At 46.7% G+C, this 16,740-nt stretch overlaps 1 protein-coding gene across 1 annotated transcript; it reads right to left on the bottom strand.

The window, feature by feature from the left end:
* Positions 1-277: 277 nt before the first annotated feature.
* TMEM52 (transmembrane protein 52) lies at positions 278-11,405 on the bottom strand. The gene is made up of 5 exons (XM_040427576.1): positions 11,246-11,405; positions 10,204-10,247; positions 10,065-10,109; positions 7,704-7,873; positions 278-1,981 (listed from the first exon to the last, which is right to left on the bottom strand). The coding sequence occupies exons 1-5, from the start codon at positions 11,306-11,308 to the stop codon at positions 1,689-1,691; spliced, it is 615 nt and encodes a 204-aa protein (XP_040283510.1). The 5' UTR covers positions 11,309-11,405; the 3' UTR covers positions 278-1,688.
* Between the last annotated feature and the right edge of the window lie 5,335 nt (positions 11,406-16,740).

Below are 16,740 nucleotides of genomic sequence, written 5' to 3'. Positions count from 1 at the left end.
TCATACAAATAACTTATTAACCGCATACATGGTCATGGTTTGCATTTTCCCCACATGTAAAATTAGTATTCATTATTACCAAAAGTACCACGTTACAATTGCTTAGCATGTTTGATGTATCATTTGACAAAGTTTCCATCAGTAGATAACTAGTTTTTTGTCTCCGTAGGAAGGTTCTGCAGTCAAAACAGTGGGTCTGAGGACCTTTCTGTACAATGTAGCATATCAGACATCCAAACTTTTCACATGTTATTCAGAAAAAGAAAGTCCACTAGTGGATGAGCAGTTAGAATTTTATTGGCATTTTTACAGAACAGTTAATAAAAAAAGATAATTACATACACATTTTAAGTTATACTTTAAAACATACCAGATATCTACATTACTATACACATACTGCAAGTTCTTCATAACAGAATGATCTGGACATGTACTGGAGTAAAAGCCGTTACGTAGCAACGAGTTCTGCCAGCAATTTGCTAGATAAATGGATCCTTCCGCAAGAAGGACAACGATTGATAGGAACCTCAATCCCGAGATGGCACGTGGAATGTTCAGGAGAGTTGGCACAAACTGGTGAAGAGGTAAAAATCATGCTACATGTGCTGTGCATAGTCACTCCTTCGTCTGGGACATCCAGCAGAAGTAGGGTTAATTCAACAGTACAGGGACCGCAAACATATCACTTACACAGGGAGAGAGATCATAAAAGTTTAGGCAAGGCTGATGGAGATCTATATGCAACACCTATTTCTATTAAATTTTGAGGTGGGTGGCACAGAGTCAAAAGTTTTCAATCTGAAAATTCTGGAATTTATCCCTAAAATCTGCTGAACATGCAAGTCCTTGAGATGAACTAGTGTATCACAATTATAAAATGGCTGGATTCTCAAACAAATCGTTCTCTGGGAAAGCTGGGTGACAACCAATACAGCCCTCACTAGGAATGCCACCAACATTCCTACAGCACTTGGAAGGGCTTGTGTCAGAAGAGGATCGGGAATAAGTATCTGATTCATGAGGATGTGACCGCAAGAACAGGGGTCCTGAATCCCCACCTGACTAGTGCTGCAGGTTGAACTTGTGTGTTACTACCCCATTCATTCCTTGTGGGACTGCCCGAGACGGCTGGGCACTACCTATGCCACAGCGTGCATGAGAGACCAGCCTAGTTGTGCAGGGATAAAGTCTCAAATCCAGTATCTCAGCCTAAAAACTTTACACCAGAGCTCAAAATAAAAATAATCTATTTACAGGAATTTTTTGTGAGCAAGCAATACCGTAGTGATGTAGAAACTGCCCCTGTGTATATTGCATTACAGGGTTCCCTGCACCCCACACATTCTTTCCTATATTTCCTTCTGGATATACAGGCCAAGAGTTTAGTAGGCCAGTATTGCTAGGAGGCCAGCACAGTTTTTGCAGAACCATCTGTTAGATCTTCCATCTGTAGAGGAGACACCAGGTATTTACAGGACAGTCAGAGGGTATTAATATCCTGTTCACATGATACGAGAGTGGAGAGGACCTGAAGGCTTCATCTACAAAGTTTGAGCCTTATATGTAGGTCACAACACTGCAAATAGATTGAAGGGGGGGTGGTCTTATTCCCTGGCAACATTAGCAGAACATGACCCTTTAAGATTCCAAGCCACAAGAAGAGAGGGTTCCTGATCTATAGTTAGTCATCACTGGACATGACTTGTAATTTCAGTCTCTTCATACTGTGGCGGTGAGTCGATGACATTGGATACAGCTTGCTGCTCTGACTCCTCTTCAGGTCCCTCGTGCTCGGTGATGTCCTCTAGTCTCGGGCCAGCCACGGGGGGGCCAACTTCATTATTGGGCTTAGCCATCTTGACGGCTTCTTCATAGGCTGGTGGGAGCTCTAGAGCATATAGACTATAAGCTGGGGGTGAGAGGGTGCTTCTGTCAGGGTCGCCAAAAGCAAACATGTGAGGATACTGGACAGAGCTGTATGCTGCAAAGAGATAGAAAGCCAAGTGTTAAATTACACAGAGGGTTTACAGAGCACCAGAGCAATCAAAAGCCAATATATAGATTTTTGTAAATCAAACTGCATTGATTCAAAAATGTTATTTTGCAAAAGACAGGATTCTACAGTAATGTACGTAAAGCCTCTGGGTTGTCGGAATGATCTTGAGATAACCTATAGATCTGGACTATTAAAAACCAACTGCATGACAACTTTATTCTTAGGGTGGGATCACGCATGGGTTTTTGCTCAAGTTTCCTCCTACTCCAACATGCTGCCCTCAGATCGGACTTCATTCTTGTAGATTGTAAGCCCTAATGGGCAGGGTCTTCTTCTGTACACCCCTTGTCATATGTGCAGCACCATGAAATAAAGATAAAAATAAATGCCACTATAAAAATAATTTGCATGGTGACCCAAGAGGCAAGCTGCATTGAACACTCTTACTGGCAAGTCCCTTGATGATCAGCTGGTAACATGGTGTCCTAATGCTGGGACCATCAGTGATCAGCTGTATTTGGCAAGGGGGTTGTCTTTCAAAAGGCAGGGAATCCTCCAAAAAAAAAAAACCACACACCACACAAACACCCCTATTTAATCCCCAGCACTGCCGAGCAGATGGTCCCCGTCAGTCTGAAAACTTCTGAGCAGCTGATGACATCTAACCACGCGACCAATGAAGACAATACCTGCCCTCATCAGCCTTGTTTAGAACTAGACTGCTGAGCTCAGGGATTGTCTGCAATGGTCACAGGGTTAGAGGGTAAGATCAGCTGCATGTAATCATACGGAGGCCATTGGAGTGGTGGGGATTAGTTTTTTCTTCTTTTAAATAAATCTTTTCCTGAATTGTGAAAATGATTTAGACCCTGGACAACCCTCTTTAAAATGGTCAGTTTTATTTAAAATAAAAAAACAAACAAAACTTTTGATCGCTCAAAGACCTACCAAAGGTTTTGATCGGTGTTAGAGTGTGGAGACCCCCGCTGACCACTACAACAAGGAATCGCTCACATATTTTGCCCTCTGTCCTCACCGCAGGAGGAATAAATAGAAAGTCCGAGCCGGTCTCGATTCTGTCCCCTGCCTGCAGGAGGGTGCTGTAGGCGAGCGCTTCTCTTTCTTTATTCCAGCAGTCAGTAGGGGCATCACTCAGATCCCCACCAATCAAAACCTTTGATGTCTGAAGCATCAAATGTTTTATAAAAACTCAGTGACCCTTTAATTCCTATAATGAATAGTCTATTAAAGTCAGTGGGTTCTACATCTTTTTGCAGTTGATCCAAGCTCCAGCTAACAGTGCTCTGTATCTGCTTGAGAAAGGGCCACTCTTAATAGGGCCTGAAACATTGCAATATTTGCACTTTACAAGCAAAAGAAAGTCTGCACCTTTTTACGGCTGACTGATTTTGGTGTGCTGTCAAAAAGCCATCTACTATTGAGGATATCCTTAGGTGGAGAGGGATCCAAAAGTGACAAGCAAACAAGAAAAGCCTGATCAACCTTGCAATTCTATGACTGATCTGACATTAAAATCAATGGATACGCGTGCTGTCTGGAGAACACGAAGAGCATACATTACGTTTTACTGACATGTGAAAAGGGGTATCTAAAGCAAACAGTCCCTTTAAATAATTCCAATATATAAAGACACCTCAAGGCTATCACTTGCCAGATTCCTCAGGCACAAGGCAGCTCATGTCTATACAGCATACCACTGGGGTACTTTGCTTCTTTAAAGGGAACCCATCAGCACAAAATGTAATGCGATCTGCAGGCAGCAGGTTATAGAGCAGGAGGAGCCGAGCAGATTGATATAGTTTTGCAGGAAAATATTCAGTAAATCTTATATTTCTTTCAGTGTCCGTTCCATTTTTTTGCGGACCGTATGCGGAACCATTCAAACACAGACGTTACTCCGTGTGCATTCTGTTTCCGTATGACCGTTCCACAAAAAAAAAGCATTACAGACAATGATAGAACAGTCCTATTAGTGGAAAAATCAGGTCATCTGTCAGATACAAGTGAAGACCTCCCCCAGTATACAGCAGAACTGTAAAACTGGTATTTACAGGGGGGCAGTATGGCCTGTAAAACGTAACTTTTAATAGAGTACAAATAAGAGTAAATGCCCCTACAAAACCAAACCTCAACCAAGAAAGGCATCCCAAACAAGGGCGCTACAGTGATTCTGCTAGCAACACGTATGTGTACTTACATCAACCCTAAAGGCAGTGTGTAAGAAGCAAGACTGGTAAAAAATGGTTGGATCTTACCAGTCCAGTTGAATTGAGTCATGCGCATCCAGTCATGCTAATGCGTTGCCAATGCAGAGGCGGGGCTACTAAACTGTCTCTAGTATGCCCTGGCATTGGCTAGTACACCCCAATGACCTCCTAATATGGAGTCATCTCCCTCAAGAGCGGCCCCGTCCAGAGCCTTGCCCTATTATCGAGGCCCTAGATCACCCTCTCTCTACCTGCGTAGAATAGGAGTGGAAACAAAAAAAATACTGTGTTCCCATGGCGAGTGGTGTCCTGTCTCGCGGGGGATCACCAGATAAAGAAGCTGTGTACCAATGAGTTTCATCAATTACTTTAATAGCCCCAAGAATCGTCAGGGGACACGGGGCTGAGAAGTCACAAGGTATGGGAGTTGTGGAAGCGTGCGTGTAGCACAGCTCCAGGATGTCCTAAATCAAAGAATAAAGTCTGATCAGAGTCAGAGCCTTATACATAGCAAACAGTCAGACGGGGAATAAAACGTACATTAAATGGGTGGAAGTGTGCGTATGGCAGTTCTCCTGTGTCTGCAGGGACACCCAGTGGTTCCGGTGTCACCTGCTTGTCTTGGCAGGTTGGGCAGCAAGAACTGCCCTGCCGCATGGATTTAAATGCTGTGGGGCCGTTCTTGGTGCGTGCACATCGCGCATGCCTTTTTGAAGCCGAAAAGGCAGATTCCCGAGCCGGCTGGGGGTATTCAATTTGAAGATCCATCACCACTCCCTTTGTGGAGGCCCTCTACTCCTCCATTCCGCACGATAGGGGCATAAGTGCATCAGCCAGAGGCCAACAGTATCTTGCACATAATGCCTTTGTCTTGGACTTGCTTGTGTTTGTACTCTTCAGAAACGATTTCCTCTTTGACAGACACGTCTACCACCAGCTGAGGGGTACCGCAATGGGCAGCTTGTGTGCGCCCTCCTATGTATATCTACTCCTGGGCTGGTGGGAGGAGACTATAGTCTTTGGAGAGATGCCCCTTGAGGGAGTTTATCATGTCATACTCTGGTCCCGCTTCATTGACGATATTTGTCATTTGAAGTAGGACAGAGATGGACTTTGCCAACTTTGTGGGGCAGTTAAACGTCTATCCCGACAAAATACTACGGGCGGCATACCAGCGAGCACAGGAACAAAGAACAAAACACGAACCCCACCACACTCCCCGGCCAGAATACATCTAACATGACTAGGGCGATAGGGACCTTGGACTCAGCAGCAACGGAGGTGAGAGACATCCTAAGTCGCCATTGGGGAATTCTACTAATGGACCCTGATCTGGCTGATGTGATAGGCCCCCGTCCCACAGTGACATACAGGAGGGGTGCAAATCTGAGGGATCATCTCGTACATGGCCCTTTTATCCCACCCGATAGACCGCGTACTTGGTTGGAGAACCCCCATCAAGGTCTGCTTTAGATGTGGCAACTGTAGCTTTTGTGACTTCATTGTACCGGGCAAGTCCTTTACTGATGATAAAATCACGTATGAAGTGGACATATCCTGTTGTATCAACTGCCGCACCTTGGGAGTGATATCTTGACTTGTGAATGCGGTATGTGATATGTAGGCAAGACCCGTAGGGAGTTCCGCAGATGGATGGGAGACCATCTTAACGACATACGGAATAAAGACTCCCCGGTTGTGAGACATGTGTAGGCAAACCATGATGGACATGTCTCAGCGATCAAATTTAAAAGGGATTGAACGTGTCCGTAGATCGCCACGTGGTGGCAATTGGGATAGACGTATCCTACAAAAGGGAGTGCTGGTGGATCTTCAAATTGAATACCCCCAGCCCCCACTGACTGAATGAACAATTGCACTTTGGCTGTTTCATCTAAGGTGCAGGACACTTTAATCATACCAGGGTATTCTGACAACTTCCAGTACTTCTGTACCTTCGGCGTAAATTGTGAGTCTCTACCGGCTCCACTCAATGGTCAATACACAACCTGCTTGTACATCTATACTGTATTTATTAGATTAGCCATTTACTACCAGGGCTCTGCCCTTTAATGTCCTCATTATGCCTGGATCACAACGTGACAGTCTGTGCCCCCATGCTCACCTACATTCTGTTAATGCAGCTGACCACAATAGCGCACGCTTCACAGGTATAGGATGCATAATAACTAGATGATTCCCCCTCCCCTTGCCTCACGCTCTATTGAGCATTTACCGTGTACTGGGACACTCCCTATACACGCCTCCTCCGGCCAATCTGCATCTGAATGTGATCACTACGGGGGAGGCAAGGCAAGCTATGCACGCCCCGGGAGCTACACTGATTGGCCGGCTCGGGAATCAGCCTTTTCGGCTTCAGAAACGGCGGTGCGCATGCGCGATGTGATGCACTAGCTGCTGACGTCACGCGCGTGCCAAAAATGGCCCCACAGCATTTAAATCCATGCGGCAGGGCAGTCCTTGCTGCCGAACCTGCCAAGACAAGCAGGTGACACTGGAACCACTGGGTGTCCCTGCAGACACAGGAGAACTGCCATACGCACACCTCCACCCATTTAATGTACGTTTTATTCCCCGTCTGACTGTTTGCTATGTATAAGGCTCTGACCCTGATCAGACTTTATTCTTTGATTTAGGACGTCCTGGAGCTGTGCTACACGCACGCTTCCATACCTTGTGACTTCTCAGCCCCGTGTCACCTGACGATTCTTGGGGCTATATAAGTAATTGATGAAACTCATTGGGACACAGCTTCTTCATCTGGTGATCCCCCGTGAGACAGGACACCACTCGCCATGGGAACACACTGTATTTCAGTTTCCACTCCTATTCTACACAGGTAGAGAGGGTGATCTAGGGCCTTGATAATAGGGCAAGGCTCCGGATGGGGCCGCTCTTTTCAGGGCAATGACTCCGTATTAGGAGGTCATTAGGGTGTACTAGCCAATACCAGGGCATACTAGACAGTTTAGTACCCCCTAGCCCCGCCTCTGCATTGGCAACGCATTAGCACGACTGGATGCGACAGCAAGTACCCTCCAGTATATAACTATCCAAGACATCATTGAGTGGACACAAGTCTGGGCTACATCCACATGACTCAATTCAACTGGACTGGTAAGATCCAACCATTTTTTACCAGTCTTACTTCTTACACACCGCCTTTAGGGTTGAAGTAAGTACACATACATGTTGCTAGCAGAATCACTGTAGCGCCCTTGTTTGGGATGCCTTTCTTGGTTGAGGTTTGGTTTTGTAGGGGCATTTACTCTTATTTGTAACAAACACGATAAAGTACAAGTTTTACTGAATCTTTTCCCAGAAAGCTATGCATCAGTCCGCTCAGCTCCTCCTGCTCTATAACACTGCACTTTGTGGGGACATGTTCTCCAAGTTGCTGACGGTTTTAAAAGTCCTGCCATCTTAGTACTATTCCCTTTTGCGCGGACTATACTTACAGGTAACCGTGCTGTGGATGGTGCTGTCGTTATCGATGGCGATTACAGTCACTTCATAGGGATGATTGGGCAGGGTCTGCACAGGTGGTTTCTTCTTTTTACAACAGAACTTGACGCAGCTGGCTGTGGTCCCGCAGAGCAAGAGCAGAAGTATGGTGACCAGGATCAGCCTGTGAAGGGAAAGGAGTTCAAGTCTCTAGAAACAGACAGACAGAGAAATGCTTCACTCCAGCAGCGCTTTTAAATGAAAAGCTTTGTAAGGCGGCCCAGATACAATAGCATAATGGAAAGTCAGTGGACCAGTCTTAATTAGTAGTTGGCACCAAGGTACCGCATGGAAGCGACAAAGGCAAACTCCCAATTACAGTACATCAGGAAAATGTAGACCCTGTGCAGCAGTACTGCGACCATGAGGATGTGAGGCTGGAAGCAGAAATATCTAGAAGGATCTTCTAAATGTCTGCTTCTTTCTGGTTATCACCCATTTCAGCCTGGGGCCCCCAAGTGGACAGAACTGGAGACGAGGAGTGGGAGGGGGCCCTAGTCTCCAAGTCAACAGTAGCAATACCTAGGTATGTAGAGCAGTGTTAGCTGTGATTACTCAGTTGTATAGGGCAATTAGTCATATGACCCAACAGCAGAAGACAATGCAGTTTACAGCTTCTGCACCGCCCGTCAGGTCTTACAGGGCAAACAAAGTAAGTCTCCCAACATCCAGGAGCTTTCAGTGGTCATATGCGTCCTCTAAGGCTACTTTCACACCTGCGTTTAGGTGCGGAGCAGTCTGGTATCCGCACCTATAATGCAAACGCTTGTATCCGTTCAGAACGGATCCGTTTGCATTACCGTGATAATGCAAACGGATCCGTTTTGACTTACATTGAAAGTCAATGGGAGGCGGATCAGTTTTCAATTGCACCATATTGTGCGTTAGTAAAAACGGATCCGTCCCATTGACTTAAGTCAGGACGGATCCGTTTGGCTCCGTTTCGTCAGACGGACATTAAAACGATGCAGGCAGGAGACATGGCACAACCTGCAGAATGTGGGGATGCCTGGAGTCAGATTCCTACAGATCCTAAGGATAGCCCATCATTTCCAAAATCCTGTGAAACCTTCAGTGACGACTATTTACAAAGTTGCTTGGAGTAATATATATAAAAAAAATTGGTTGCAAAGGCAAATGTAGCCTGAGAGGCAAACCTTAGGATACAATCCATATTGAGCAAGATTTCCTCTGTTTCCTTCACATACTCCTGCAATACATTGGAGTTTAAGAAGTGAGCAGCATGGGATTTCCTATGGCAGAACAAAGGCCACCGACAACCTCCGCCAGCAGGTCAGAGTTCCCAATCCAGACGGACAGCTCCTTCATGAAGCTCACTACAAACACACTGACCGTCAAAGCTTTAATTTTCTCAGTTTCCTAAAATAGTTCCCTCCGTCATCTTTTGTTTCATCAGGCCAATTACCAGCGACAGCTGCAAACACGTACAAAGCCCGGAACCAAATCCAGCAAAATGACGGAGATGACCCCGAATCACCAGCATCTCCTCTCCCCTCCCCCAACGGAGGAGAAAACCTTACTTATGATCTGAGGGTTCGTAAACCCAGGAGAGGTCAATGGATTAATTTTTAGCTGCCCATAAACATTAGGAGGGGGGAGATTTATCCAAAAAATCTGCACAGGTAAAAAGTGGTTATTTATCAAACTGGTGTAAAGAAGAGCTGGCTTAGTCGCCCATCGCAACCAAATTCCACCTCTCATTTTCCAAAGGAGCTGTAAAAAAAAATTAAAGGTGGAATCTGATTGGTTGCTATGGGTAACTAAGCCAGTTCTACTTTACACCAGTTTGATAAATAACCCCTTTTTACCTGTGCAGATTTTTTTCTTAAAATGAGCGCCAATCAACGGCTGTTTAGACAGGAGTGCACCCAGTTATCGGGCGTTAAGAAACCACAGGTGCCTCACATCCACTTGCGGGACACTCGTTCCTCACCGAATGCAGTAGGACCTGCATTCAATGAGGAGTGAGCGTCCCACGTGTCTGTTCACTCTACATTAACTCCACAGCTGAAATCAAGCTACTTCTCTGGTTCCCATCACTTAAAACAAGGAAAAGGGTGGACTGTCAATAAGATTTCCGAAAGGAAGTTTAAAAAAAAAAAAAAAAATTTTATAAAGTATGCCGCCCAGGATCACCACTATCTCACAGATCTCCGGTACTGACAACTTCAAGATGTCCATGGGTGACATAAATCACATTTATAGGCTGTTTACTTAAGGGTCTCAGCAACATAAAAACCACCTAACGATCCAACAAGTGGGAATAAAAGATCATAAAGAGGGCTGATACTCACCACACATACCACAGGTTCACCCAGTTAGTGTCATTTGTGCAACTGCTAAAAAAGTAAAATAAATAAATATTAGATAACTAGTTATTTAAAAAATATATATAAAAAAAATAAAACAAACACAAATGATAGAGCTACTAACCCGAGTTTACAGTCGTGGTCGTCATCTGCCATACACAGGGTAATCTGCAAAAATAAAAGCTTTATTACGGCAGGTAAGTGTCACAGGGTTCTTGGAGGATCTGGCAATCCTGGAAAAGTCTGCATCCAGGAGACATAGCTGGCCCGTGACATAATGCAGCCAGGAAACCATTACTCACAGACTGGACTGCAGCAGCCAGCCGATCCCAGGAGATTACACACAGCATGTACATCTATATACTCTCCAGAGAGCCTAGAACCGCCCAAAAGCCACACGTAATCCAGATTACCGCCATATAAATTATAATTACTGCATAACTAAAGTCACACTTCAGTCCGAAACCCTGAACAAGGCAATCTAATCTACAACCCATAGACAAAAAAAGCAACAGTAATCTGGACTAGACCACATTTCTATCAGTAATCTGGACTAGACCACATTTCTATCAGTAATCTGGACTAGACCACATTTCTATCAGTAATCTGGACTAGACCACATTTCTATCAGTAATCTGGACTAGACCACATTTCTATCAGTAATCTGGACTAGACCACATTTCTATCAGTAATCTGGACTAGATTCTCCCCCCCCCCCCCCCATGGCAAGATAATCTAGAACTACTCCATTTATAAGAAGAAATAGCGAGATTACACGGAGAACCTGGGATTACTTTAGATGATAAATATCACTAATCTGGGGTCATTTAAACCAATGGAAGACCTTAATCCAAAACTCACAAAGCAGTTTACAGATAATCTGGAAAAATAAAACAGATCTAGAACCGGTATCTAAGCTGAAAGCCTAGAGAGAAGAGGGGGGAAAGAGCAGAGGCCGCAGAGGGGATCCGGCCTGGTAGAAGCCAAAAGGTAAATACAGGCAAAAATCAGGAGCAGCAGCTGCTGCAGCACATCTTGTGTGCAGACAGAAGGTGGCCATCGATCCCTCGCTGTAGAGGATGGCTGCGGACGTGCGGGGGAGGCTCACATGGAGCTGCCCCCCAGGTCCTGAGAACAAAGAGACCCCGACAAGGGGGAGACGTTACCATGACGTGCAGGCAGCAGAGCAGCAGCCGCCTCCCCGGCGTGCAGGATCCCCAGACCGTCATGGCTTCCACCTCAGGCTAACGATTCTTCCACAGAGGATTGCCGCTCACACACTAATGCCGAGCGCTAGGACAGATTGTGGAGGAGCCGCTGACATCACCGAGGTTTATAACCGCACAGCAGCCCATCCTCCCGGCCCTGCCCCGCTGCTGAGCCGCCTCCTCCTCCTCCACAGCAGCGTGCAGCGCTAGGGGGACCCAACCACCAATCACATCGCCGCTTTCACTACTCAGAGCCTGAGCTCAAGATGTGCCCTGACATCTGATAGGTTGCTAGGGGCAGAGTTGGTATTTCTGGGGCTCCTCTGACACTGCAGTGTACTGTAAATGCTGCGGATCCACTCACATGGAGCTAATCCTGAGTGGACATCTGCTGCAGCTTCAAGTGGCGTCTGTTCGGACACTGCGTCAAAACGGGACATGTCACTTCTTGGAGTAGGGACTTACTGAAAAGAATAAAGAAAAAGAATGAACGGCGTTGCTAGGTTAAAACATTCGGGGCCTGGGCCCCTGATGTTTTGTCCCAGGCCCCGAATGTCCTGCCTGCCTGCTAGATACAACTGTATTGCCATCCTCAGGACAGCAATATAATTGAATCTAATGCCCTGCAAATGCTGAAGGACCTGTGATGACCTCACAGGTCATGTGATCAGTGCTAAATGCAGTAGCTGAAAAGGACCTGCGATGATGTCACCGTCATGTGACCAGTGCAGGAGAGGACAGTGTTCTGTTAGAAAACCTTAAAGGGAACCTGTCACCAGGATTTTGTGCATAGAGCTGGGGACATGGGCTGCTAGATGGCCGCTAGCACATCCGCAATACCCAGTCCCATAGCTCTCTGCGCTTTTATTGTGTTAAAAAAACGTTTTGATCCAGATGCAAATGACCTGATATATGAGTCCTGTATCCGGAGATGAGTCCAGAGGAAAGGAGCCCAGCACCGCTCCGCATCCTCCGAATCTCCTCCTTCCTGGCTGACGTCACAGAGCTGGAGCGCCGAAATCTCGCGATGCGCGAGCTAGCGCATGCGCAGTGTCGGCATCATGTTCATTCCCTGTGCTGGCATCAGCACAGAGAACGAACTACGCATGCGCTAGCTGGCGCATCGCGAGATTTCGGCTCTCCAGCTCTGTGACGTCAGCCAGCAAGGAGGAGATTCGGAGGACGCGGGGCGGTGCTGGGCTCCTTTCCGCTGGACTCATCTCCGGACACAGGACTCATATATCAGGTTCATTTGCATATGGATCAAAACGTTTTTTTAACACAATAAAAGCGCAGAGAGCTGTGGGGACTGGGTATTGCAGATGTGCTAGCGGCCATCTAGCAACCCATGTCCCCAGCTCTATGCACTAAATCCTGGTGACAGGTTCCCTTTAAATCGTCAGATTCCCTTACCCACGTGACTCAAATTACAGTGAGCGTTGACTCATGGAAGGGCGCACGGACACCGCGCGTGCGCTCTCAGTGGTAAGGAGATCTTACGGTCTTTTGTCTTGTTAAATCTCCTTACCCTCACACTGCGCATGCACGGATTGTAAAACCTCCTTACCCTCACTACACAGTGCGCTTCAGATTCATTGCTGGGCTGGCTTCAATCCGCGCATGCGCAGTGTGAGGGTAAGGAGATTTAACAAGACAAAAGCCCGCCAGATCTTCTTACCCCTGAGAGCACACGCGTGGTTGGGCGCGTCGCGCGTCCATGAGTCAACGCTCACTGTAATTTTACCTTACCCATGCCCTGGTACTGCGCTTGCGCGGAGGCGCACACCCCCGGCAGTCACGTGGGGTAAGGGAATCTGACAATTTAAGGTTTTCTGACAGAACAACGGCAGTGAGGAAAGTCCTGAGAAGAAGCTGTGGTGAGGTCTGCTACATGAGGAGGGGTAGATTACTCAGTGTGAGAGGCAGAGCAATGCTGGGAGTTGTAGTTATTTAACTGGAACTGTATGTTAGGGCTGAAGGGAGGGAGGTTATTTACATGGGAATGTATGTTGGAGGTGGCTGTGGGAGGGAGTGATATTATTTACATGGGACTGAATGTTGAGGGGTAATGTGATTTACATGAGACTACATGTTGGAGGTGGCTGGGGAGGGGGTGATTTTATTTACATGGGACTGTATGTTGAAAGTGACTGGGGGAGGAAGTGATGTTATTTACATGGGACTGAATATTGAGGGGGTGATGTTATTTACATGGGACTGTATGTTGAAGGCGGCTGGGGAGGGGGTTATGTTCTTTAGATGAGACTGTATGTTGAAGGCGGCTGGGGAGGGGGTAATGTTATTTACGTGGGACTGTATATTGAGGGGGGCAGGAGAGATGTTGTGATGTTATTTACAAGGGACTGTATTTTAGAGGGGGCCGTAGATAGAAAGGGATGTTATGTACATGGGACTGTATATTGGAGGGGGCTGGAGAGATAGTGTGATGGTATTTACATGGCACTCTATGGCGGAGAAGGGAAATAATGTTATTTACATGGGACTGTATGGTGGAGGGGCTGAGGAATTATAATTTTTGAGGACAGTAAACAGGAATATAACTACAGGGGGCACTGCAGGGGGCATTATAAATATAGAAGCCCAATGGCTTTGGTAGATTTAGCGGAGGACCTGTCTGACCTGAGACCTCCTTGGCGCTTGGTAGGTGGCTACAGATTTGTTTTGATCAAAATATATTGGCTAAGTGTCTCAGATATTATCATATCAGAGTGAGGACTTTGTCCATATATAATGCTTGCATCTACTTTACTAAGTGCATTATTAGCTTATTTCTGTGATTTTCTTTGATAATATGGCCAGGGACATCCGCACATTTATATATCATACCGTGCAGGATGTTTTTATCTTAGTTATTTCTGTGATTTATTTGTCTATGTAGTATTTGCTTGAGGGAGTGGCACCTTCAAGTGTGAATGCGCTCATATTTTATCTTGGGAGTAGTATTCCTTTGCACTTTTGCCCTTCCTGTCTCATAGAGCGCCTTGATTAGGTGGTACATATAGGTGTGCTTGCTTCTCCTCCCATCGGCTGCTTGATGCACATGGAGGTGACTAGGAGCAGCACACCATATGTGCGAGGTCTGCGCTCCTGAACATAGAAAGCGTAGGACCCGCCTGACCTGAGACCACCTTGGTGCTTGGTAGACGGGCACAGATGTGTTTTGATCAAAATATATTGGCTAAGTGTCTCAGATTTTATCATATCAGAGTGCGGACTTTGTCCATATATAATGCTTGCATCTACTTTAAGTGCATTATTTTTATTTACCTTATTTTTGGGCATTTTAAATACTGGGGCACTTCAGGGCGAGCATTATAACAGTAGAGGGCGATATAAATACTGGGGCACTTCAGGGTGAGCATTATAACAGTAGGGGGCAGTATAAATACTGGGGGCACTGTAGGGGCATTTTAAATCCAGGATACATTAGGCATTCTTATTACTACTGGGGGCTCTATAGGAGGGACTTATAGATCCTCATTATTTCTACTAAGAGCACTGTGGGGATCTTATTGCCACTGGGGGAACAATAGGGGGCCTTATTTCTACTGGGGTCTCTGTAAGGGCATTATTAATACTGGAGGACTCTTCAACTAATGCGGGCACTTTTGGGGAGCATTATCAGAGTTGGGGGCACTGTAGGGGGCAGTATTACTAATGAGGGCATTCTAGAAGGGAATTACTATTGGTGGGACTATGAGGAGCACTATTACTATGAGGGTCACTCCTTTTTCTTCAGGATAGTATTTGGGGGTACAGAAAAATGAGGAAGCTAAGATGTCTGTGTATCACACTCTGTAGAGACGAGGCGCGGCTGAGAGAAGTTGTCCGGACGGAATGGAGAAGATGATGACAGAGAAGATCTACATCATAGGAGACATTACCTGGGGGGAACTGGATGTGAGAGGTACGTGCTGCTGTATAGCTATAGCGGGCTTAGGGGTCGGTTGGTCGACTTAGAGAATTGGGCCATATGCATTGGGGCTTTGGGCCCCGGATCTTTTGAGACCCTAGCAACGCCCCTGGTGAACAATATTATTAAAAATATAGGTATAATCAGTTTAAAGAGGACCTTTCACCTTGAAAAACATTGTGAACTAGCACAAATCACAGCCTGGGAGGTTTTTTTCTCCCAGGCTGTGAGCTGTGCGCTGCGATTGGCCAGCGCTGCAGCCTAGGAGAAGGAGACGCCCACAGGACAAGGGCAGACACCGCCTACTATAACTTAGTGAGAGAACATACCGGAGCCTATAACGGGAGAACGGAGCGGCGCCCAGGGATAATAGTAAGTGCAGTGAGATCCCCGGGCGCCGCTCTCCATGGCAGCATACTTAGTTCACAATGTTTTTCAAGGTGAAAGGTCCTCTTTAACCGCTTTACGTCCGCCCATAGGATATAAACGTCCTATGGGTGGACGTCTATTTCTGAACGGACGTTCCAGAACGTCTTTTCAGAAAGTGCAGCTGCACGCTAATCGTGCAGCTGCTGATCGGGTTGCCCGCTGTCAGTGACAGCAGGGCAACCCTAAGACAAGGCAGGGACAGTGCCCAGGTGTCCCTGCCTTCTAGATCGCTGCAGACACAGCGCTCACCGAGCGCTGTGTCTGCAGAGAAGGAAGCGCTGTGCGCTTCCTGTTCCGGCCCGGCGGTCATGTGACCGCCGGGACCGGAGAGTGCAGGGGCTGTGTGAGGTCTCTCAGATCCTCTCGATCAGCCCTGCTCTGAGGCTGTACAGCGCTGGATTGCTGCTGTACAGCCTCTCTAGGGGTGCATTTGTCCTGTAAGGCTACTTTCACACCTGCGTTAGGTGCGGATCCGTCTGGTATCTGCACAGACGGATCCGCTCCTATAATGCAAACGCTTAGATCCGTTCAGAACGGATCCGTCTGCATTATAGCTTAGAAAAAATTCTAAGTGTGAAAGTAGTTCAGACGGATCCGTCCAGACTTTACATTGAAAGTCAATGGGGGACGGATCCGTTTGAAAATTGAGCCATACTGTGTCATCTTCAAACGGATCCGTCCCCATTGACTTAGGCTACTTTCACACTAGCGTTCGGGTGTCCGCTCGTGCGCTCCGTTTGAAGGGGCTCACGAGCGGCCCCGAACACATCCGTCTGGCCCTAATGCATTCTCAGTGGAGGCGGATCCACTGAGAATGCATCCGCCTGCCAGCGCTCAGCCTCCGCTCCGCTCAGTGAGCGGACACCTGAACGCTGCTTGCAGCGTTCGGGTGTCCGCCTGGCCGTGTGGAGGCGAGCGGATCCGTCCAGACTTACAATGTAAGTCAATGGGGACGGATCTGCTTGAAGATGACACTATATGGCTCAATCCTTAAGCGGATCCGTTCCCCATTGACTTTCAATGTAAAGTCTGAACGGATCCGCTCAGACAACTTTCACACTTAGAAAATTTTCTAAGTAATAATGCAGAC

The sequence above is a fragment of the Bufo bufo genome, chromosome 1 (genome assembly GCF_905171765.1).
Source record: "Bufo bufo chromosome 1, aBufBuf1.1, whole genome shotgun sequence".
In the NCBI taxonomy this organism is placed as follows: domain Eukaryota; kingdom Metazoa; phylum Chordata; class Amphibia; order Anura; family Bufonidae; genus Bufo; species Bufo bufo.
Note: the sequence above shows the minus strand (reverse complement) of the source record. Positions and strands in the feature narration are given on the sequence as shown.